The 22790-nt window shown below is 42.7% G+C and overlaps 1 protein-coding gene across 2 annotated transcripts in view; it reads right to left on the minus strand.

Moving 5' to 3' along the window:
• Positions 1 to 22790, minus strand: part of STARD13 (StAR related lipid transfer domain containing 13) — a 312029-nt gene that overhangs the window by 159829 nt on the left and 129410 nt on the right. For both annotated transcript variants that reach the window (XM_052812403.1, XM_052812397.1), the window contains exon 5: positions 12156 to 12189. In XM_052812403.1, the coding sequence (XP_052668363.1) occupies positions 12156 to 12189 (34 nt within the window). The remainder of the gene's footprint in view (positions 1 to 12155; positions 12190 to 22790) is intronic.

A 22790-nucleotide genomic window follows, 5' to 3' on the forward strand; every position in this document is an offset into this window, starting at 1 on the left:
GAGGTATGGGGTGGAGGCAACAGGAGAGGCAGAACTAAGAGAAGGAAGGAAGGAAGGAAGGAAGACCACCGTAAGGCATCATAAGCAGGAGAGTAACCAGACTGTAAAGTCACGGTGCCTTTAAGAGGAAACAATAGTGAATGGAAATGGTAAGGAGGAAAACTAAAACTGGATTTTGCAAAGAAGGAAATGGAGAGAAAATGAACAGAGATAGGGGAGTCCAGAAGATTATAAGAGACAAAACCAGTAGGTAGGGTATGTGTAGAGAAGCGTGCAGAGCAATGAACAAAGTGCTCTGGATACACTGCAAGCTGTTTGCACTGCTAGTCCAGGTTAACCAAATTAACTGAGTTAAACATAACTTTAAAATGCTTGGGTTTACACTTCATTCATTTTAACTTAATCTGTGAATCAGAAATACTAACAAAATTCCAAAAGCAAGAGGTGTAAGAGTCCCATTCCTTGAATTTTGGGCACCCATTGTTAAAAGAGAACTGAGGGAGGTGGGAAGCTGGGATGGAGGGGAATGTCCCTCGGAGGGCGACTCACTCCACCCCAAACCAGCTGCCTGGAAGAGGGGCTACAGCAGACCTGTGGAGGAGGACTTGATCCAGCTGAAGAAGATGTTACACACTGAAAACGCCTCTCTCCCCACATTGACAGAAGAGGTGCTTAGAAAGCCATCCTGGACTGTAGGTAAAGCTGGAGGTATCAATTCTATCTCATGTTTCCTCTTCCTGTGGAATTTTAATAGGATTTCAGTATTTAACCATTGTAGGCTCATTTGAAAATCTCAGGTTGAGTATGTTTCAGTTTCACTCTAGTCTTTTTAAAAGTCTCCGATAGATTTAGAAGCACAGTCCTCATGATTCTCAATAGAGTTTGTGTTCTGAAATCCTATGGCTTACTTCTCCTTTTGTTCTTTTTTAACATGAGCTACGTTTTGATGTGGAGACACTGGAATTGTTTTGCTGTTGAATAACAACTTTTCTCTTGCAGCACCAGCTGTAAAACATGAACACCTTGTTGGATCACACTCCAGAAATCTGAAATGGGAATCCTGCCAAAGCTCAGGGCTTCCTTTTTGTTTTGACTGTCACACTGCTCTTGCTTCTGTTACTATCACATTCCTACCACTTGTGCTTTTCAGACACCTACAGCCAAACTCATTCCCAGCCTAACTCCACTGAACTCAACGGAGCTGCAACAGAAGTGAATTTGTCTCAGTACGCCTGTAAATTAACCAGTCATTTAAGCTGGAGAGTGACATTGATAAGCAATAACAGCACAGGAGTGGTGAGAGGAAGATATCTCCTAGTTAGTTTTGGACAGTTGACACTAACTCTGTTGTCAGATAAGTCTTACTGACTGTGGGAAAAGCTGAGTGGGAAAAGTCACACTCACCGCCTGCTAACCGTAGGAGGAAAACAGATCTGGAATGCAGAGGAAATCTTGACATTATCTGTTCCCCCAACCCCTACCAGCCAGGCAATCAAAATAACTAGCTGAGTATCAGCTGCCTCTGCTCCTGGCCCAAACAAATGTGCTTTCTTGACAAAGTTTCTGCTCACAAGAGAGGAGGCAAAGAGAAGGAAAGGGTCTAAAGTGGGTGTGGGGGGGTGTTTCCTGCCAAAAAACAGGAGCTGCTTTTCTGTAACATCTAAAAGGATAATGATGAAATAAGCCCAGTGCTGTGAACAGAGGTGGCCCTGTGGTTTCCCAAGGACAGCGATGCATACTCGACAACCCCACAGCCCTACGCAACAGAACTCCAGTACTTCATTGCTCCACTTGGCCTCTGTTGACATTGTCAAGGACGGCGTGCCACAGACTTCGGTAAAAGAAGGCTCAAACCCAAGGGAACAAAACCACTGGAAAGGACTTCTCTGCGCCCATCAAATTGTGTTGTGTAAAAATAAAGTGTAGCCATTGCAAATGAACACCTGAAGATTAAAGGTATTTCCTCCCCAGCGCTCATAAGGCACAGGGTCTATCAAGACCTAAGGAAGCACAATATACTACGCTTACATCAATGTTCCATATACACATCACAGCAATTGAGAGGCACTCTTACATATTTCTGTATACATTCAGTTACTTACCTATGTACAGCTTAATACTCTGGATATCATCCCTATATAGTTGCTGTTACGCTTAAAAAATTCCAAGGATATGGGGCCATAGAAGAGGAGCACAACAAGAGAAGCAACAAATGAAGAGGTGTACTTTAAATTACATTACTGAATATTTTGAGTTCTCCAATACATCATCCAGCCACTGAGTGTACTGCATCAGTTCTGTCTGTCTTATAAATAGGAGAAAATTTATAGCAGGAGAAGTTTAGTTTAACTTTGGAAACTCATCTTACATTTTTGTTACCAAATGAGAGTCTAGAGAGCTGGCAATTGAAGATTTTGACAATGTGGTGGTGAGCAGACAAGAAAAGAAAGAGTGTGAAAAGCAGGGCTAACTTTATGTGCTATATGTTTATTAAACAAACAGATGCCAACATCAGCAGTCTGCTAGTGATGCCGGAGTACCTATGGCCTTGTGCCCGCTCTGCCTACTAAAAGATGCTGGAAATCAGAACTAGCGGCTTCTCTCTATGGAGGCCTGGCATGGATAGTAAGGCAACTACCACTGGGAAAGGCTGTAAGGAAGACCAGTCACTTGTGGGATGTCGTAATTATTCCTTTCCATATTCCCTCTCCGCTGCGTTGCGAAGCAGGCACAGAAGAAACAGTTCTCCGAGTCTCTCCCTCCTATTTTTGCAGCCCAGATCCTTCTGTCTCTGGCAGGGGTGGACCACCAACACCCCGGGCTTTAGCCACTCGTTCTCCGATTTTTCTATGCTAAGAAGCCTTGACCTGCTGCTGCCTGAGACAATGCGAACAGCTCAGATGAGCGCGCTGGCACGCGTGAGCAGCTACGGAGGCTCTCCGTGCAGCCACCGTGCTAACGTAAGGTCCTCCCGGTGCTGAGCTCGGCATTGAGCAAAGGGCACAGCAAAGAGCACCTGGCAGGATGGGGACCGTCACCTGGACACCAGTCGGCTCACGGACCAACATGTATGAAAATAAGCTCCCGGCAAATTATTTGAATGCTGAATTAGAAACAGATGTAAATGTTTTAAGTCACCTTTTTGTATGAAAAACATCGATGATGACGTAAGGCTGTAAGGTTTGTGAGGGAAGGACTCCCATTCTGCCTGTACGGTGCTCAGAAGGTCACTACTCTGGGCTGGAGGCCCATTGTCACTACCTCAGTACAAACAATTTAAAAATAATAAGTGACTTAATTAGCAGTCCAAGTAAGTTGTAGTTTTAAGACTTTGCTAAAAGAACTATATACATTTTATGAAATATAATGTTCCCGAGCTTCCCATTTCCTCAGCTACTTAGAGGAGTTTGATTCTGAAATGCTGTGAAAAGTGGAGGGTATGTTTTTTTCTTTACAGATATAAATAATTTTCTATACAGCTATAAATGCATCACAAAGAGACTAATCCTAACCTCACCGAGTTGAGGTGATTGCAGCCACGACAGAACTAGGTTCTACAAAGGAAGAATCCTTAATATTCTACAGGACGAATCTGCAAGATTCTATGCTAGAATCAGTTTGCTTCTCAGAATTGAGGCAATTTAAAAAGAAATTGAAAATTATGGACTTGAAAACCATTCAACCAATCTAATAACTTCAGTCATACTTAGAGATGACCATTTTCCTGACTTTTAAAAGCAAGCTTTTCTCACTAGCCAGTGTCATCTTAGTGTTAATTACATATCACATGTAATCATATATTGCAGTAAGGATTGAATTTAAAGTAAGGAGAAATCCCTAGACCCCATGTAAGCTAAGAATTCCAGAAAATGGAAGTTATTAGTAAGCAGTATACAATGACAACTGTAACTGTTTAAGTAATTAAAAAAAAAAATCAGCTGTAGTTTGTGGAATAAATGAATTCTTCATCAGCTTTGCTTAAAAAGAAATTCAGTGTTTCCTTTTTTACTTCCACATAGAAGTCATGCAAACCAAATTTCAAACATTGCACACTTCGCAGGCTGTCCTTCCTATTTATAAATTTGCAGCTAATACTAAAAACCTGCATGGCAATCATCAGGCAGACCTATGCCTTGCACAGAGTGTGCTGGGCAACTTCTTAACTGTTCAATGTTACTGCTTAATTTTAAACCATCATTGAATCGATGCTTAAGTGAACTCTGATGTAAAACCATTAGTTTCCACAAGAATTACGCCAGGGAAAAATTTGTCCTTTTGCTTTAAAACAAATTGTCCTGACATACATACTAGCCTTATATAACAGAGTCTTTGGGAACCAAGAAATATTCCAGGGAAGGTATGAACCTAATATAAACAAATTTCAAATAAAAGCCTAAAGCCGTTACCTTCTCAGACCCCACGTCAAAAGCCAACACTTCACCAAGGCTGGAATAGCAGTTTCAGATCCACTTAATAATACCTATGTCTAAAGGAACCTTTTGGCCACCTGTTTTCTTGAACGTGCCTTTCTTATTGCTTTGCCCTCAGAAAGACGCAGAGCCAAAATCACAACTGACAAATGCCATTATATGCAATTCTAACACGGGATGGCTTTGGCGTGTCTTTTGCATTCACACGCAGCTCTGGCCTCCTCCTATTGCTGCATTTCAGCTGTGGCTTGATGGCACAGTGGAAATGACTGATTTGTTTTTGCCTTGTGCTGAGTCCTCAGTAAATACCAGTATCTCTATGTGCATTTCTGTCATAGCACCTTGCTGGCCTGGATGGAATCTAATACAGAGAACAGGAAGGGCAGAGACTGGATGGTTTTCAGGTGAAAAGCTTGCTAAAGCAGCTCTCCTGTTTCTTAGGAAGGTGCCCCTGTAGTTGACATTAACACTACACAGCTCTTTGTCCTCCTCTAGTGGTCCCATTATATTTAGGGAGAGGCTTACGCAGTGATTATTTCCTGCAAGTTAAAGTGGTTATTACTCAACTGCGAGGTGTTGAGGCTCACGCCTAAAGATCCTGCGTTCCACCCACGGCAGGTTGTTCAATAGCATGAAACAGTGGCACGGTCTGACTACAGTCCCACGACAGGTCCTGTGTTGCAAAAATTCAGAGGCTGGCTGATTTGTTTGATAGCTTTATTGCCCCAAATAACTTACATTAAGCTTATGTTCCATTCAGAAGCATTCCTCTGTGTTCGCCTGCCTGACTTACAAACAAAGAAACAGCGAAGAATCTATCTTGTGTCCTGAGCCTTTCAGAGAGGAGCTATGTGTCACTGCGATACAGCCCTAAAACTCAGAAGTTAATCCTTAGGAATTGATCCTAAATAGTTAAATAGCAAAAACTGAACCTAGAGAATTGTTACAGGAGGGAAATGTTTTCTAACGGGGAATACTAAAATTGCTGGAACTGCTACCCGTTAGAAATGCTTTCTGTGAAAACGAAAGGCTCCTACTATATAGCTCTATCTAGTGTGTGTGCGTCTCTCTCTCTCACAGCTGTAATGCTTAGTTAGCACCATAAAACACTAAAGATTTATTTTGCTGTTTCCATGCTTTAAAATATCCAACCTTCAAACTTTTGAAGTTATACCTTGCCCAGGAAATAAAATACAAGAACATAGCTTGCATTGTGGCTATCAGAGAGGTCTGAGGGAAAGGTCTAATTGAAACAAAAAATAGGTATACTAGATTTTTTTATTATTCAGTGAAAATTTTCCAGGCATTTGTTAGTTTTAGAATAAATGTTACATTCTAAAACGTGCCCTCTGCCATGACTCTTGGAAAAGCCCAGTTTAAAGAAAGTTGGTTGCTTGGATGCAACGGAGCTGAATATGGCTGTTTGTCCACAACCTTTGTCAGACATTTGTTCAGTCACAGAAGAAAATGACTCGAGAATCCTATGGCTCCGCATCTGACCTTAGTTGCTGGAAAGCAAAACCCCCTAATTCCAACAGAGGCAAAACTTTAGAGCCATTTATCAATTAGCATTAGATTGCCATTTACAGCAAGGTTCCTGTCCCATCTCAAGAGCAGTTACAAACCCAAGCTCATCTATCAGCTGTTCAGTGTTCAGCTCTCCTTAGGAGTCCAAGTTGTAAACAAAAATGAGTTAGGAAAAATGTTTATAATACCTTCATTCTGAAACTACCTATATTTTGTACAATTCTTGACTAGCTATTATTTTTAACATTTACCAGCTATAGTCTTTTCAGTGTTTTTCTTTATTAAAAATGTTGACTGAAAATCAAAGTTACAGAAAGAACTATGGAGCAGGGAAATGGAGGAAGATATTTAGAATGACACTGAGTATTAGTATGTGTATAAAGTGTCTTTATACATTACTGTTCCATTGTTTCAGAATTTTCTTCTATAAAACTCAGAGTATTCCTTAACAGATCAAGCTTTTGTCTATAATTCACATGCTAAAACAGTAAACATGTATGTTTTAATCTACACCTGGGTTTTTTTTAGAAACAGCAATATCCTGAGATATATATAGTAAGGGTTCTCGTTTTCCTCTTGCTTTTGAGAGCTGAGGATCACAGTTTGCCCTCAGCTGCTCCAATACATCAGTAGGAGCTGAGTAGCAAAGATTTGCCTTTTCATAAGAATAAAGGAGGGGATTGTTCTATCGGTTTTGATTATGAGAGGAACATACGAAAGGAACATATAGTCAGGAAGAGGCAATCTCACCGCCTAATTTTGGGAGCCAAACTGGCACTGCACAGAAGTTAGAACAGGAGCCAAATGAAAGGACCCTCTGATGCACTGACTGCAGGACAAGCACCACGTCTACCTACTTCTAATTTGAGCAATACAGACCTTAACTAGTTAACAGGCCAAGGCCACCAAACAGCTGGGTTTACTCACTAGTTTACTTTCACTGTACCACTCCTGAGGAAAACAGCCTGTTCATTTTTCAGTCCAAAGTAAGCATCTCCCCTTCGTGTGGGAAACATGTCAGTGACCCCACTCTGCCTTCTAGTGAATGCATGGGATCATCGGATGAGGATGTTTTATTCCCCCCAGTTATTTCAGGTCAGGTTCTCATCTTGGGTAAACTCTTGTAGCTGGAGTAACGACAGCATGAGACCTGCGTCCCACCCAGTCTTGGGAGGGACTGCAGAATGTCCAACCCCGCTGCTGCTCTCCCCTGCAGCGGACGCGACACGGCCACAGCCTCAGCTCCACCTCCAGCGCATCTGCCAGGCATCCGTGGGAAGCGAAAGGCTGAAAGGGATCGTCTTCTCCACCTCGCCACGAGCAAGGGGAAAATCCCAGAACAGGTTATGGTTCTGTAAGCCACCCCCATTTCCCTGTTCACGGCGCAATTAATCCGTAACTCCTGCCCGGGGACTGCAGCAAAGTGAAATATAAACATGAGCATAAAACGTTGTATGACCAAGGAAACACAAAAAGATGTAATCAGTGGGAACTACTGCATGTGGGTTTGATCTCGCGATGAATCAAGCACCTGTAGTTTCTAGCAAGAGCCAGATGGAGTTGCAGGTCCCTCTCAGTGCCCAGAATCAGGCCCTTTGTTGGCAGTTGTTCATATAGAGCTGCTATATAGCACAGTTCTGGTTGCTTATGCTATGGAGACCTCTCCTTGAAGTCAATTAGCATTATGCTTGGACAAATACTGCAGGATCAGGCTATTTGTTAAAGCCCTGGGACCACAACTGCCTCTATGTGAATTTTGTAATGTATCAGTCAAGGATACACAATTATCCACGGAGTACTTCTGAAATGGCCAAGGTCACGCGAGGATTTTATCATACTACTGCACTGCACCATCTTTCTTGCCAGCCCATTGCTGTTCTGCTACAGACTACATTACCATGCATCAGCAAATACACGAGCACACTGCTATATTTAGTGTTTCATACACACCACTAAAATAGAGGATGTGTCATCTTTTAATCTGACTTCAGATTTTTGTCAGCAAAGTAAAAGCTCATTTTCCCTACCAGTGATGAAGTGTGCTCTGTGTTAGTCATCTTGAGCTATGTGGTGATAACTTGAAAATACATTAGGCAGCTAGAACGCTCAAGCTGGATAGAATGATTTTTACTAAAAGATATACTAGGAGATAGTAAGAATGCATAGCGTCAGTCAGCCAGGTTTTAACAGTGACTTCTGCAGGCTATCTAAAAACCCAGCAGCAATCTGATGGCAAGAGGAGGAGCTAACCAAGGCGTTCTCGGTGGTACCACAGCAGGTAATTCGGACCTCCTGCGTTACAAGTCCAGAACAGAGATATGTGGTGCAGACTGGGTTTGGTGTTATGTACCTAGCAATATGAGAAGAAAAGCATTGATGATGATGATGATGACTTGAACAGAGTGGTCTATTGCACGGCGATGGGACTGGGGCGGTCCTATTAATGACATCATTCATTAATGACAGCAGGAATGTGGTTTAATGGTTGGAACCACAGTTACCACCAAGATAGCCACATTCATTCTCAAAGAAAGTAGGGTTCAGTGGATGAAGCTGGCGTTTTCACAGATCTGGGTAAAACCATAGAATAGGATGGTTTTTACATATTCATAAAACTTGCTTATTCGTGCCATCACGTACAAGGAGTACAACTGTGAACTGTCTGTCTACTGCTTCTACAGAAAGCCAAAAGACAACTTGCTAGCCTACAGACCAAGGGTAAGCCTGTCTACATGAAAACCAGCTTTTCCACTCCAAAGTGCTTATCCTCTCTGGCAACTGTCCCTTGCACTTTGTTATCTACATCTTAAAGGGTGTGGGTGACACCATGTTTGCAGCCTAGGTCTAACTCCTAATAACATTGCATTTACTTAGTAGTGTGCAATTATATAAGTATATATATATACATATATATATGTACATGTATATATATATACAATTATAAGTATACAAATTTCCAGGTCTTCGTGGAACCCCATTTTCAGCCCAACCCAGGGCTGTCCATCCGAGCCCCACGACACTGCGGCAGGGCTGTTTTCCAGTTCTGCCACAGCCCTGCCTGGCCATGGGACTCGACCTGCAGATGGACATCCCATCCCATCCCATCCCATCCCATCCCTGTCCCCAGGGCCCTGCCTGGCCATCCTGGAGCTGTGTCTGACCCTGTTCCCGTGTCTGTCCCTGGTCCCCAGGGAGCCACCAGCTCATGCTGCACCCTGCCGCTATTCAAGAAAACAGAAACCAGAATAAATTCATACCTCTAGAGTCACATCTTATCATTATTTAATATTTTTTCCTAATGCGCAATTTTTTTAATGGTCAGAACATCATTATTTCCAGTGCATGCACTGTTAAAAGTACCAGTGTTATTACGTCTGGAAATAATGGTACTAGGCCTGGCTAGCATGCAGCAACACTGCCAGCAATACTGGTACTTCAAAGGAGGTTCCCCGGGGTGGCTGAGCGGTCTGTGCAGCTGCAGCTTTTCTTAGGACACATTTCAGGTATCCTGCTTAACATATTGTGAGGCACCCACTGTAAATCCAGGGAATGGAAGCCCCGAAACATTGCATTTATTTGTTAAAAAAAAAAAAAAAAAAAAAAAAAAATGCACGCAAGAGAGAGAACAACAGTCCAAAGGGCGGGGTTTCTTTCCCTCTCACACACAAATACGGTTTACTCTTTTGGGCCTTGAGAGCTCTAGCTTGAGAGAGCTTTTCCCAAGAAAGAGGTCAGAAGAAGAAATGACAAAAGGGAATGAGAAAGAATAAGAAGAGATAATGTAAGAGGAAAGCGGTGCAGAACATGAACTTGAGCAGAAGAGTGCTGCTTTCTGTATGTGGTCGATACGGGCAGGACAGGTGCTCTTCTCATGTGAGAAATTGCAAAACAGAAAAAAATTCCTTATCCAGAAAGCAGAGAAAATATCAGAAATGTTTAGGAACTGCAAACCTGGAAGGAACCCTGTCCCTCATTCCAAGACATAGATTTGGCCATTTTTAAAATTTAAATCAGGTTTTCTCCTTTTTTTTTTTTTTAAATGCTTTAATCCAAAGCCAAAAGTTTCAAAGCCAAATAGAAATCAAAACTTCTCACTTTGAAAACTGCTAGATCATCGCATGTCAAGACATGCACACCTATTTTACGGAAATAAGGTGAAATAGAAATTAACGAATGCTAACCTTTTCCTGTAAAATGGTTCAGTTTGAAGAAATGGGCATTTTCTGCCAGAAACATTTTAATGATACATTTATTACCAGCTCTATTGTGTGCTAGATTTTCATGATTAAAGTTCCACCTCAGTGACCAAACTGTGTCAGAAAATGACCTGTCATTTATCTTTCAGTTCTGCAGTTATCAAACTTTCAACCATCATGTTCCACGGTAAAGATGGGTACTAAACTTTATCTCTTTTGGTGACAAAATTAATGTTATCATAAAAGTAAAACAATTGAAAAATTAATCATAGTAAAAAATGGGAGCACTGCTAAAATAATAAGTTTTATTTAAAATTTATGTGCCATTGATGTTTTCCTTTTCTTTATAAAGCAAGCCTTCAGTGTCACAGAGAGGTTTTGATCCAAGCCATGAAAACAATACAAACAATTCCTAAATCAATCTCAGAACTGATGGGATTTGTTTAGCTTTGGAAAAGCACAGGCATGTGTTTCATTGGCAAATACCATCATGGCATACATACACATACAACTCGTAAAGCAGAAAAAGTTAATGTGCACAGACCTTGAATGAAAATACTTGTATCTATACTATGCTCAACAGCCCTCATGTTTTGCTGACCTGATGTTAAGCACACGAGGGCGAAAATGCCGACGGAGACCTGGGTTTTCTAGGCCAGGGTTGCTGGCATTTTGCTAAGTCAGCACGTTTGCCAGCAGAGCCACTGAATCAGTGACATTGGCTGCAAAAGGCTTCGTTCATCTGTTTCTAACAGAGTTAAGGTGGCCCTCGGAAAGAACTGAGGATGCAATTTAGAGCAGAGACAGATGCTACTCTGAGCACGAAGAAATCACTGAGTTAGCAAACTGGCTTAAACTAGTCCTTCAGGCCAAAAAAAAGATGCTAAGTCATCTAGGGACAGAGGGATAATTGCAACAACAATGTCCAATTTCTTTCATTTTAATTGACACACACTGCATACATATTGACTAACGGCACATAAAAAGCAGTTGGAAATGGGTGACTCCAGAGGTCAGTTGTTTTATGACTGAGATATTTCTAGCTGGCAAAGGCTTTTGTGGGAATGAGGATTCACTTGGACTTTGGGGACATTTCTCTTTGCAAAACTGTGGGGCTGTTATTAAATTCCAGCAACCCACATTCTGGGAAGCAGTTTCTTTTCTCTGTATTTCTTAATTGTGCTTCGTTACAATTTAATAAGGACATTTACCCTCAATTAAGCAAATCATCCAAGCAGTTGCTTGCTCCCCATTGCAATGAATTGGTTTTGTCAAATGCGGGTTTAATTGCGTGTTAAGTATCTTGCTGAATCAGGATCTCTGTGTGCATATCTGTCTATCCAAACCCTTCCTTAGCTCCTGGCACGCTAACGTATGTGGGGTTCAGGGTATCCGTGTCTTTAACTCTACTTACTGCTCCGATCTTGGTGCCTCGCAGAACGTCAGCTGTAACTAAATAATTTCCCCGTAATGGTCAAACTCACCGATGCCGTTGACAACCGCATCAGCCGGCTAGTGAGCTCATGCTAAGGAGTGATTCTGTCACCATGACGTTGCCACTGGGAACAAGGCCTGGGGGTGGTATTACATTTTTTGGAAAATGTGCCTCTGTAACGAGCCTTTTCACCAGGCTTGGCTGCTGTGCGAGCACTGAGCCAGAAAATGCACTCAGGTACACTTCACCTCGACTCAACCTACACCTGCCAGCACCATGGCAAGCCCGTCAGTCCCACTCTGACACCAATAACAAATACTTGAGTTTATCCCCGTTATTTCAGAACTTCACCTTGCAAGGCGTAAGTCGAAAGTTGCTGAATTATCAGCTTTCCTAAGAACCACGCAAGTCCTACACCACTACATCATGAACAACAGCATGGAGGTGATTGTAGCAACTGCACTAAATAACAAATATAATAGCAGAGATTCCCATGGGTCCTCCATCAACGCATGCGTGTCTACACAAGCCACCAAGAAACTTTCAAGAAGTAATGCAGTGTCTTACCTGCTTTTTCCTTACATAGCTTCTGAAACAGCACCTGTAAGAAATAAATTAATTTTTCTTTAATAATTATACATTTTTTTTTTCCTTCAAGTAAGTTCCACATTTCAGGATGACAACGTCTGTCGTTATTAATCATCAGCACCTTACACAAGACATAAAATCCAGAGCTCACCAATAAAAATCATGGGGAATATCTAGTTTTGCTTGCTAAAGACAACCTGGCGCCCGTTCCTAAACCAGGTTCACCTGCCTTGCAGGGAGTAGAGCTCAGGAGCAGGCTCTGGCACAAGCAGGGTACGTCCTGCAAGGATACATGAGGTCCAGCACATCGGGACGTGCCTGAAAGCGTCTCGCGAGGCCGGTGGGGCTCGGGGAGCACGCAGGCTGCCGGCGAGATGTGCGGGCAGCTGTACCGGCAGGTGGGAAACAGAGGACACCGTGGCTATAGCAGCTCGGAGCAGCGGAGTGATGGTTCTTGTTCATCTGTGACCAGGAGAGGGTCCCTCTGTCTGAGGGACGTGGCCAAACTGCCTTGCTGTGTTGTTTTCTTCATATTTTTCATCTCCGTGCTTCAGGTCTGCCGTGCTAACTGGAAGTGGCACCATTAACACCGTACTCGGACGCACCTCTTGGTCCATTACTTTTTTCTTTAGTAGCTTTCAGTGCCCAAACGAGGAGGTTGTTGCCAGTGAATAAATGCATACCACCCATTCTCCTTTCCTACGATAGATCCATCAACTCTGTCAGATATCCGGCCTGTAAATGAAACTAGCATAATGTGTGAAACTGCACCTAATGTTTTTTATTTTAATTAAACAGAAAGCTGAACTGATTCTTCCAGATGCCAGTGAACTCACAGGTGTGAAGTGCCCAGTCTGCAGCCAGCTGAAAAAGCAGCCACTCCTGTACCTTGCAGTGACACACGCACTGTTCTTGTTATCTGCTTGTCCCCACATGGACAACCATCTGCACCTTCCCGACAGATGCACCAAGTGCTCCGTTATCTCTTCGGTTAATATTGCCTCTGCAGCCTTGACAGGAATCTGTCTATAAAAACACGGGGTTTATTTACCTTTTAATTAGTGAAGGATTTTACCGAGATATTGGAAAATTCTTCCTCTAAGCAGTAGAGAATTGGTTAAGCATCTCTCTTAACAATAGGAAAAGCACGGCCAGACTACAGTTACTTTCCCTTCTTTTTTTTTGTAGAAAAGCCTCTCGGTTTGAAGGTCTGCCTGAGCAGCAGCTGAAGTTAGCCTGTCTTTAGCCAGCAGGGACCAAGTGAGGTGGTCACTTCTAGATGGGAAAATAACAAGTGGCTGCGTCCAAATCAGGTTTTGTTAATGGCAATTCGTAGCTTGGCTTTACTTCCAATGGAGGCCAGCTCTGGCTCCTGCACACTGCTGCGTGCTTGCCTGGACTGAAGTGCTTTGTACAGATTTCGTCCGGGCTCCCTTTTGATTTTTAGCTCAGTGATGGTGAAATGCCCGGAGAGACTGGAGCTGAGCCCCCTTCCCCAGTGAGGTCCCACCAGTGCCAGGCTCTGCAGACCCTGCACAGACCCTCGTGCCAGACCTCGTCTGCTCTCGCTCTTAGAGAGGATGGAGGATTCGCCTCCCCCAGGTCTTCTACAGCCTAGAAAGGAGAATGTGCTTCTCATTCCCATCGGGCTGAAGAGGAAATTCAACTTATTTCCCAAGTCTTTATACCTTGGCCCATTCTGCAAGGACTAAGGAGCAGAACTACGGTACTACAAGACAAAATTTCTCTAGCAGCATCACTTAAAAAGAGTCGGTGCTGAGCCCTCAGGAGAGGGCTCTAGCAGAAGCATCCCACTTCCATAGAGGAGTGGGAAATTCAGACACAGGCTGCGTCAATTGGCAAGGGACAGGCAGGTCCCGCATCAGCGTGCCAGGTTTTGGGGATGCCTTTCTGAGCGAGGCATATCATTCTGTCCCTCTGCTGTGCGGCGAGCCACGTTGTTTTCAATCACCCTGCTGGGGACAGGCACCTGATTTTTAGCATCACGACTCTGGCATAAGCACGGTGGAGGCGGGTGCCTAAATTGCCATACTGAATCTTGGGATAAGCACTTCTTGAAGAATACATAAACGATATGTGAATCAAAATAAATATGTCAGTCCTGCTCAGATAGCTGTTTCTGTGTTCTAGTGCAGCCAGAAGGGCACCAGCTATTAAAATCAAACGCAGGCTATGTTAACTTCCAAAATCTTTTTAGGATGCCATACAAAAAGGATCCAAATTGTTGCTGGAACAATCCCAAGTGGCAACAGAAAGCTACCAACTGAAAGCGATTTACGGAAATAATGATGATAATGCAGTATATAGCTGATTGTATAACAGAATACGTTTATCGGAGGACTAGCATCCCATCTGAGCAGCATGGGGCACCATCTAATCAAATATATAGAAACCATGGACCAAGAGAGTACAACTCTAGCCAAAAGGCTGTTGCAGCACCTGCTGCTATGAATAATAAAGAAATCATTTGCTTACAACTCCAGCTGTAGCAATTTTGCAAGTGAAAGTGTCAAACAGAAGCCAAAGCCAAACACGCTCTGCTGATACAACCATCTTTCATTTGCTGAAGCATGTGAACCAGCATGCAGAAACCAGGAATTTATTAGATGCTGGGTCCATTTCTCCCCCCTCGGCAGCCCAGTGTCTCAGCGGGGCCATCCCACGTTCGGCTCTGCGAGCAAAGGTTCCCAAAAAAGCGTGCCTGAGCGGAGCCACCCTTTGCTTTATGATCCGATCGGAACGAGCCAGCCTTCTGCATCAGGCGAAGCCTACCCTCAGCGGCGGTGCAGCTCGTTCAAGGGACAGCTCGCAATTAGGAGAAGCTCGGAGGGCTCGTCTACACTGCTAAATGAAAGATGGCCACGGATGAGGCCGAAGCACCGTACCCGGGTTTGTCCACTTGGCTCGGCAGCTCTGGCTTTGTTACGGAGCGCTCTGAGGAGCTCCGCTCGGAGCAAGTCGGCTGTGGGAAAGCATGCCCTCCGCAGCGGGGACGAGGGACTGGTCCCTGGCCCACTTTTATATTGCCCGATGAACACAGCCTCCGAGTCCGCAGTATTAAATATATGGGTCCTGTACGGATGAACAAGATGCCCGGAGAATCTGTTAGAAATCATTACCCGAATCCGAAGCCCGTAGAGCAAGATGAAAATAGCGTCTCTGTTCAACAGACATCTAAAACCAGGGACATCTTTAAGCACGCGAGCGATCCCATTAAAGCCACCTTTCACTGACAGAGCCGTGCGTGTGAAAAAGTGTATTTGGGGCACAGAGCGAAGGAGGGAAGAAAGGCTGTAGGTCTATCAGGGGAAGGAAAGTTAATATAGTGCATTTATAAAGAACCTGAAAGATTTTCCTGAAAGGCATTCTGTGTGGAAACAAATTACTCAAACAAACTCCTTGGATTAAGTGGAAGTGAAGGTAGAAGCAAAGCACCAGCGTTATAAACTAACAAGCAAAATAAACACACTCATCAAAAAATTGTTTCTCTGATGTATACATAATCTTTCATGGTTATAAGCAATCAGCAAGAACTCATCAAACAACTGGATTAAATGATTTAATAATGTCCCAGTAAGCTTATTGTCACATAAAAGCTTTTTTCTGACACAGAAGATGAATACGAAATGGTTGACTTGAACAACTTCAAAACCATTTTAATTTGCAACAGCACAAGGATTCTGCAATGCCAGCCAATCCCATAATACCATATACCATTTAAAAGAAAAAAAAAAAGACTGTCTTGTACCCAAGTCTTTTGCTTCCCTCTTCCCCGTCAACTCCTATTAGTTATTAGCTATTTTATGCTCTAATTTCAAATATGCCCAAATCTGCCACTGATATTTCAGAGTACCTGTCATACTGTAATCATTCACTCTCAGGAAATCACACCCTCCAAAAAAAAAAAAAAAAAAAAAGGTAATTAGTGTATCTGTCCAGTGTGCAAATAACTCTTCTGGATGTTTAATAAAAAGCCAGAGAATTTATTCAACATAGATACAGTATAAAAAAAATCACTGCTATCAAATAAACAGTGGCATTTTGACAGGACTACTTGACATCTGCTGTTAATAAAAAAGGCTTTGGATTCTGCAAGATTATATTCTGCAGTGAACAACCTGCAGCACCACTCTGAAACACAACACTTCCTTCAGAGGAAAAAAGGATAAATCTGTACGGCTTCTTACTGGTTAACTGATACAGAAGGAAAGCACTCTGAGCTGGAAAAGGTCCTGCAATGCATAAAGACTGAAAATCCTGCTGGTTCTTCATTCTAGCAATTTAATAATCTGCTAAACTTTAATTAAAGTGACATATAGACAGTTCTAACGGAGGAAACCAGCAATCCACATGCAAAACTCAATCATCTGATTAGCAGGTTTATTAGATCCTTTCAGAAAGATGTTGACAGAAGGAAAGAAAATCCTAGTTACTACTTCAAAATAAAATTCTACGGCGCAAAAGGGGAAGTAATATTATGACAGTCAGCAATGTCAGCCTTAACTTGAAGTTGCCCAGCCCCAGCAATGAGATCTTCAGTCTGGATTACGCTTGCAAGTTCCCTAGAGAGCGTTAGTCAGCTGAGAATAACGGCAATACTGAAGTTATCCCATAGAAAACACTGCTGAGACCGCTGTGTCAGAAATCCGATTTCTCCCAGAGACTTGGCACCAATCTTTGGTACAGGCTTGAAGCCTCTGCTGGATTTAGGTTCTTACATTGTATCTTCAAAAGGCTGACAACAGGGCTCATAATTTCCCTTCAAAATACAACCACTGCAGAGGTGTTCTTAGAGACCATGTTCAATATACAGCCTGAGCGTTATTAGAGAAGTCACTTGGGGCATGGAAGACAGATCTTCTTGGTTGGATGGGATTCAGCCTCGTACCTGCTGCATCACAAAGCACTGGCCTCCTCGCCGGGTTAGAAAGCAAGGGGAAGGGGAAATTCTCAATTTCTTCCACTGAAGCTGAGCTATTGCACTGCAAACTATTATGACAGATGGGCTTAAAGAAAGAAAGAAAGGTAAGAAGCTCCTTGCTCTGCAGTTGAGCAAGTCTGCTTGCTCGGTCAGAAGCGTGACCAGCAGGTCGAGGGAGGGGGTTCTGCCCCTCTGCTCCTCTCTCCTGAGACCCCACCTGCAGTTCTGCGTCCAGCGCCGGGGTCTTCAACAGAAGAAGGACACGGACCTGTTGGAGCGAGTCCATAGGAGGGCCACAGAGATGATCGGGGGGCTGCAGCACCTCTCCTATGAGGACAGGCTGAGAGAGTTGGGGTTGTTCAGCCTGGAGAAGAGAAGGCTCCAGGGAGACCTTACAGCAGCCTTCCAGTACCTAATGGGGGCCTACAAGAAAGCTGGAGAGGGACTTTTTACAAGGGCATGTAGTGATGGGACAAGGGGCGATGGCTTTAAACTGAAAGAGGGTGGATTTAGATTAGATGTAAGGAAGAAGTTCTTCACCATGAGGGTGGTGAGGCACTGGCACAGGTTGCCCAGAGAGGTTGTGGCTGCCCCATCCCTGGCAGTGTTCAAGGCCAGGCTGGATGGGGCTTTGAGCAACCTGGTCTAGTGGAAGGTGTCCCTGCCCATGGCAGGGGGTTGGAACTAGGTGATCTTTAAGGTCCCTTCCAACCCAAACCATCCTATGATTCTATTCTATTCGACGAAGTGGAGAAACTTGGGTCCAGGTCCCCTTTTCTAGACTAATATTTGGAATAAGAAAACATTATTAAGAAATCAATGTTTTTATGCTGTTTTCATCACGGTATTTTAAAACCGTGTAAGGTATTAAGAACATGCACAGTACTGATCAAGGCAATCTTGTTCCTCACGTGAACATTAGCTTCAGCAGGGGTATTTGTTACTCGACTGGACAGAGTGCTCCTGCTGGACCCAGAGCCCAGGGTGCTTTTACGATCCCTTGATCATCCACACTGCGTAACTGCTGGGTCACCCTTAGCTCTGTTTTGAACAGCTCCAATTAACTATCTACAAATTAAACCTTCGCATAGTTCAAGCGATTGGGGACCACTCCCGAATGGCAGAATGGAGGCAGACTCCGCTCCAGATCTGCTTCTTTCCACCCCGCAGAGTCCTCCAGCACCTTCTCTGCATCCTCTGTACCCTTGAACACCTCCCAGTGCCATACCCCCAGTGCGCAGCATGCGGCCATTCCCTAAAACCCTCACCTCGTGGCTTGCAGCACAGCTTTCCCTTCGCTGTGGGTACAAAAGATCCCGCAAAAATAACACTTGAGACACAGGAGACCATGAAGAGCAGAGTGGAGAGCCAGGGCCAAGTGCGACAGAGGACAGACGTGCTCAGTCTGCTCCGCGGGGTCCCTCAGCGCTCTCTCTTGTACACACCTATCCTAAACAACTTAACGTTAAAAATATTTTCCCTATGTTAGCTTATAGCACAGCTGTCATAGTGACAGATGGCTACTTCAGGTATCCTCCAATATAATAATGTTCCCTATTTCTGAAGCTGTAAAAATATGTAAAAAATAATTAATATTGTTCCCGTTACTGCAAAAAAAGGCATGTAGTCCAAATATGTATCAGCTTACTTGAAATTAATGGGTACATGTACCCCAGCAAAGCAGACATTTGGCCCATTTTATAAATGAACTTTCATAAAACTTGATGCAAGTTGAAAAGATTTCTGAGGCTTCTTTTCCCTTTTCTAGTGTAGCTCATTGAGACGTTTGCTGCCACCTAACCTGCACTCCAGTGTGTTACCAAAAACGAACCGAATTGGTCATAAATGAGTCCAGTTCTGTAGAAGCACTGCAAACACAGTGTTTCCACAGACATTTTAAACCTCTGACACTTCATCTCGTCTTCCTGAGGGCTATGTAAAGTTTCAAGGGGTTGTCAGAAAAGGAATGTAAATAAAATAAACTGGGTTTCTCTGTAGCTGAGGTGGAGAAAGTCCAATTTAGGGATTCTAATTTATTTCTTTGTTTTAAACTGGCAAAATCATATAAATTGTCTTTTTCCTGGTTTCTCTGAGGATCTAGCATATAGAACTTTTTAATCCTGAGCTAGGGAAACTGAACTCAAATATTTTATCATGATATTTCTAAAATGAGATGAAGGGATTCAAGCATCCAGAAGAATTCATAGGACACAGAAATGTCTTTTGAAAACCCTAGACTTAATATGCTGAGTTGTATTCTAAAAAGATGAAATACTGTAAATATTGCCTGCAGATATAAAAACATATTTAATCATTGTGTGCAGCTTTAAAGAACATTTAATGAACATCTGAAAATTATTTCCCCTAGTTTAGCGTTTTAGTTGGCAAAATAAGACTTGTTTTTAAAATGCATTTTACTTTATTCTAAATATTTCTTTCAAACTTTACACCAAGATCAGTGCTGGTTTGAAAAGCACTGACATAGAAAGAAAGACTTATTCAATTGTTTTATCCTCTTTGCCACAAATCTATCTATTTTGCCCATGTACTATTGATAAAAGTCCAGAAAGTAATGTGACATTTCATGTGGCAGTAGTTTTGAAAACTTTGATCAAATAGAAAACTGGCTGGAAACTATTTTACAGTGAAAACTTTTGAATAACTTATTAAAGAAAAAGGTTTACAGTAAGTGAGGCAGAGCAATAATAAAGTCTGTAACAATGAAAATCATTTCAACAATGTTCAAAGAAATTAGAAGAAAATGAGCTGAAAGACTAACGGTAAAGGTACATGCATTTTAGTAACTGTAACGTATCATACTTAACTAAAAAAACTTACTATATTAACAGACCGGGGAGATTTTTACTTCTAGCAGCTGCTAATAGGCTTTCAAAACGTCAAGCGATTATGGCACTGGTGGTTATACCCAAATTTCTATTGAGGAGGATTTGGGTCCAACACACGACGAGCAGCCACCTGCAGTGAGTGTTACAGCACGCCTCTACGCTATTTGTTACGATATTAAATCAGTTTACTTGCTCATTTTGCCATCAGATTGGAAGATGCCATTCATCCCTGTGGCTCAGCTGGCCATGCTTATTCATCTTGCACCAGCACTGGCACTCCACAAATGGGAAACGAAAGCAGCAGAACATTAGTTTTAGCCCCCCAAAGTTTCTGCTGTTTAATTTGCTGCTTTTGCCACGAGACCTCCATTACAGCTACCATTTCCTCTGCACGACACGTTGCTCTGATGCAAGCGCTTTGTTAATATTCTGTAATATCATTTTTTTGGCTATCACCGCTCCACATTACCTTTGCTTCTCCTGTGATTTCCTCTCTAGGATAACATGACACTGTTTGCTATTCTGCAGTGGTTTTTGCAGGTGATTTTAACCTCCATCCTTCATAGCTCTGGCTCTGCCCTCGTAGGGCAGAAGACTGACACTGCAAACATTACAGGCAGTTCGAAGCAGCAGCCCTGAAGAGCTAACTATCCGGTCTCCTAAATTTGGCCCCAGTACAGCTAGTTGAAATTTGAACACAAAACTTTTCCTATTATTTAAAGAATAGCGAAAAGCCTCTGTCTGGAGAAGAGCCTCTTTGTTGCTGACTACGCCATACCACGTATGGAGGTATGCACAGATACCACCGTTCACATTAGGGTAAGAAAATGTTGCTGCTGTTTGCAATTGATCCACAAATCTCACAGACGGATGAGAACAATGATACCAGAACCAGTAGAAGCCATAAATTGGAGACTGCAATTATTGAGGAATTTTTCCATACCTATTTTTCCATTTAAAAATTCAATTGACACAACTTTTCAACCGGGAAAGCAAATTATCAAATAAAAAAAGCAAATTATTGACATTGTTGAAATGTTTCATTTTGATAGCTTTCAAAGAAAAAATGCCTTTTTGTGTTTAAAATGTGTCTACTCTAAAATTTAACTAATGATATTACATTAGATAAGAAATTCACAGAACCATTTTTACCTGGTCTTGGCCTGTGATCTTGAACCAGATAAGGAAATTTTACAAACTGACAAAAAATTTCACAGAAGAGAAAAACTATTTCTACCAATATCTCTACTTTGAACCACAAAAAAAGGACCCCAAGGTATCATAAGGTCAGATACCTTCTTCACCTTCAAATTACTTTATTATGCTTGTGATTTCGGACACCACTGGAATTAATTTAGAAAATAGCTCTGATTAGTTAAAATAATTATTTTTTTTTCAGAAATGTAGATACTTCAAACTCCAGAATGTTACTTTGCTGTAACATATCCACGGTAATTTCCTTAAATTTTCAGGGATTCTAAATTACGTCCGTGGAAGTCCATGTTCTGACCAAAGCAAGCTGTGACAACAGCTTACCTGCTGTCACTGTTTTGCCCTTTGTGGCCAGCTGGATATACCTGAGCGACAGAATACAGACATCCCACTGCAGAAACAGATGCCCCTCGCCCTTCCAGGTGACCAGGGCAGCCAAACTGGTCTGGTCCCACCCAGCAAAAAGTGGTGATGTGCCCCCCCCCCGCTTTCACTTACACAAACTCTCCATAGTGCTTCCCACTTTTATGCTTTTAAATAGGCTTTTATAGTAGTCGATATTTTAAAATCTGATTAAAATCTAACCTGACAGTTTGGTATTGCGCTCTTGCGCAGTCAGAAGCAAAGCAGGTGCAGGCAACCTTAGCGTTTAGCCAAGGAAACAGTTTTGAGGAACATGTATCCCAGTTTGGTCCACATGGTGTCCTGAACATTTGGTTCATCCTGCCCCATTCCCAAAACCCACCTCTGCGATCACTTCCTTACAGGACACAGTTTTGCCACGTCTCAGCAAATTTGGTTCTGATAAAAACAAAAAATGTCCTCTTTATGATGCTTTTACCTTTGGCGAGTCTCAGGAGCTCTTAGTCATTTTGAACTCTCGACTCTGCAGCAGGACTAATGTCAACATGCTCAGAACTGTGCAAATATCAATTAATGCTCAGTCCTGCGTTAAGATAACCAGTTATGCTTCTGTACAAACAAAGACACGAATAAAAACCGGAGATAACATAGTTGTCACAATATACGTGTGGGGGTCAGGTGGAAATGTGATGGGGCGGATGTGGGAGGAAGACAGACAAAAAGAAGAGCAATGACTGACAAATAGAGATGGACAAAAGTGAGAAGCGAGAGCAGTCCCTGGTTTTTACAATCCTGGAACAATGCAGTGAGTCACACATGCTATCATTTTTACCCTCTTGAGTAGGAAGAAGTGCTATATCTATTTTAAAGATAAACTGAAGTGGGAAAGGTACAAGAGGTCACGCAACAACAAAGGCAGGGATGAAAGCTGGGGACTTTGCTGTCCTGCTATGGGAAATGAGTGACTTCTAAAGCAAACAGCAGCTAGCAGTAATCTGTGGCAGAACATGAAAACCAAGCCTTGTGAGCTCTGGCTAGAGCTGTGGTGTTATTTTAGCTCGGCCCAGAGTAGTACTTAGCTGGGAATGAACTTCAGACTGCCATTAGCAGCAGTTTGTTTGTTTTCACTATCGAGTGTCCACAGAAATGTTTCATGATGGGTAGGCTCTAAGTGGGTATCAGGTATTCTCCTTCATAGTCAATAAAACTAATCATTGCAATATAACCTCAACCAAAAACGCACTTTTTCCC

Source organism: Harpia harpyja, chromosome 17 (assembly GCF_026419915.1).
Source record: "Harpia harpyja isolate bHarHar1 chromosome 17, bHarHar1 primary haplotype, whole genome shotgun sequence".
NCBI classification, from domain to species: Eukaryota; Metazoa; Chordata; class Aves; order Accipitriformes; family Accipitridae; genus Harpia; species Harpia harpyja.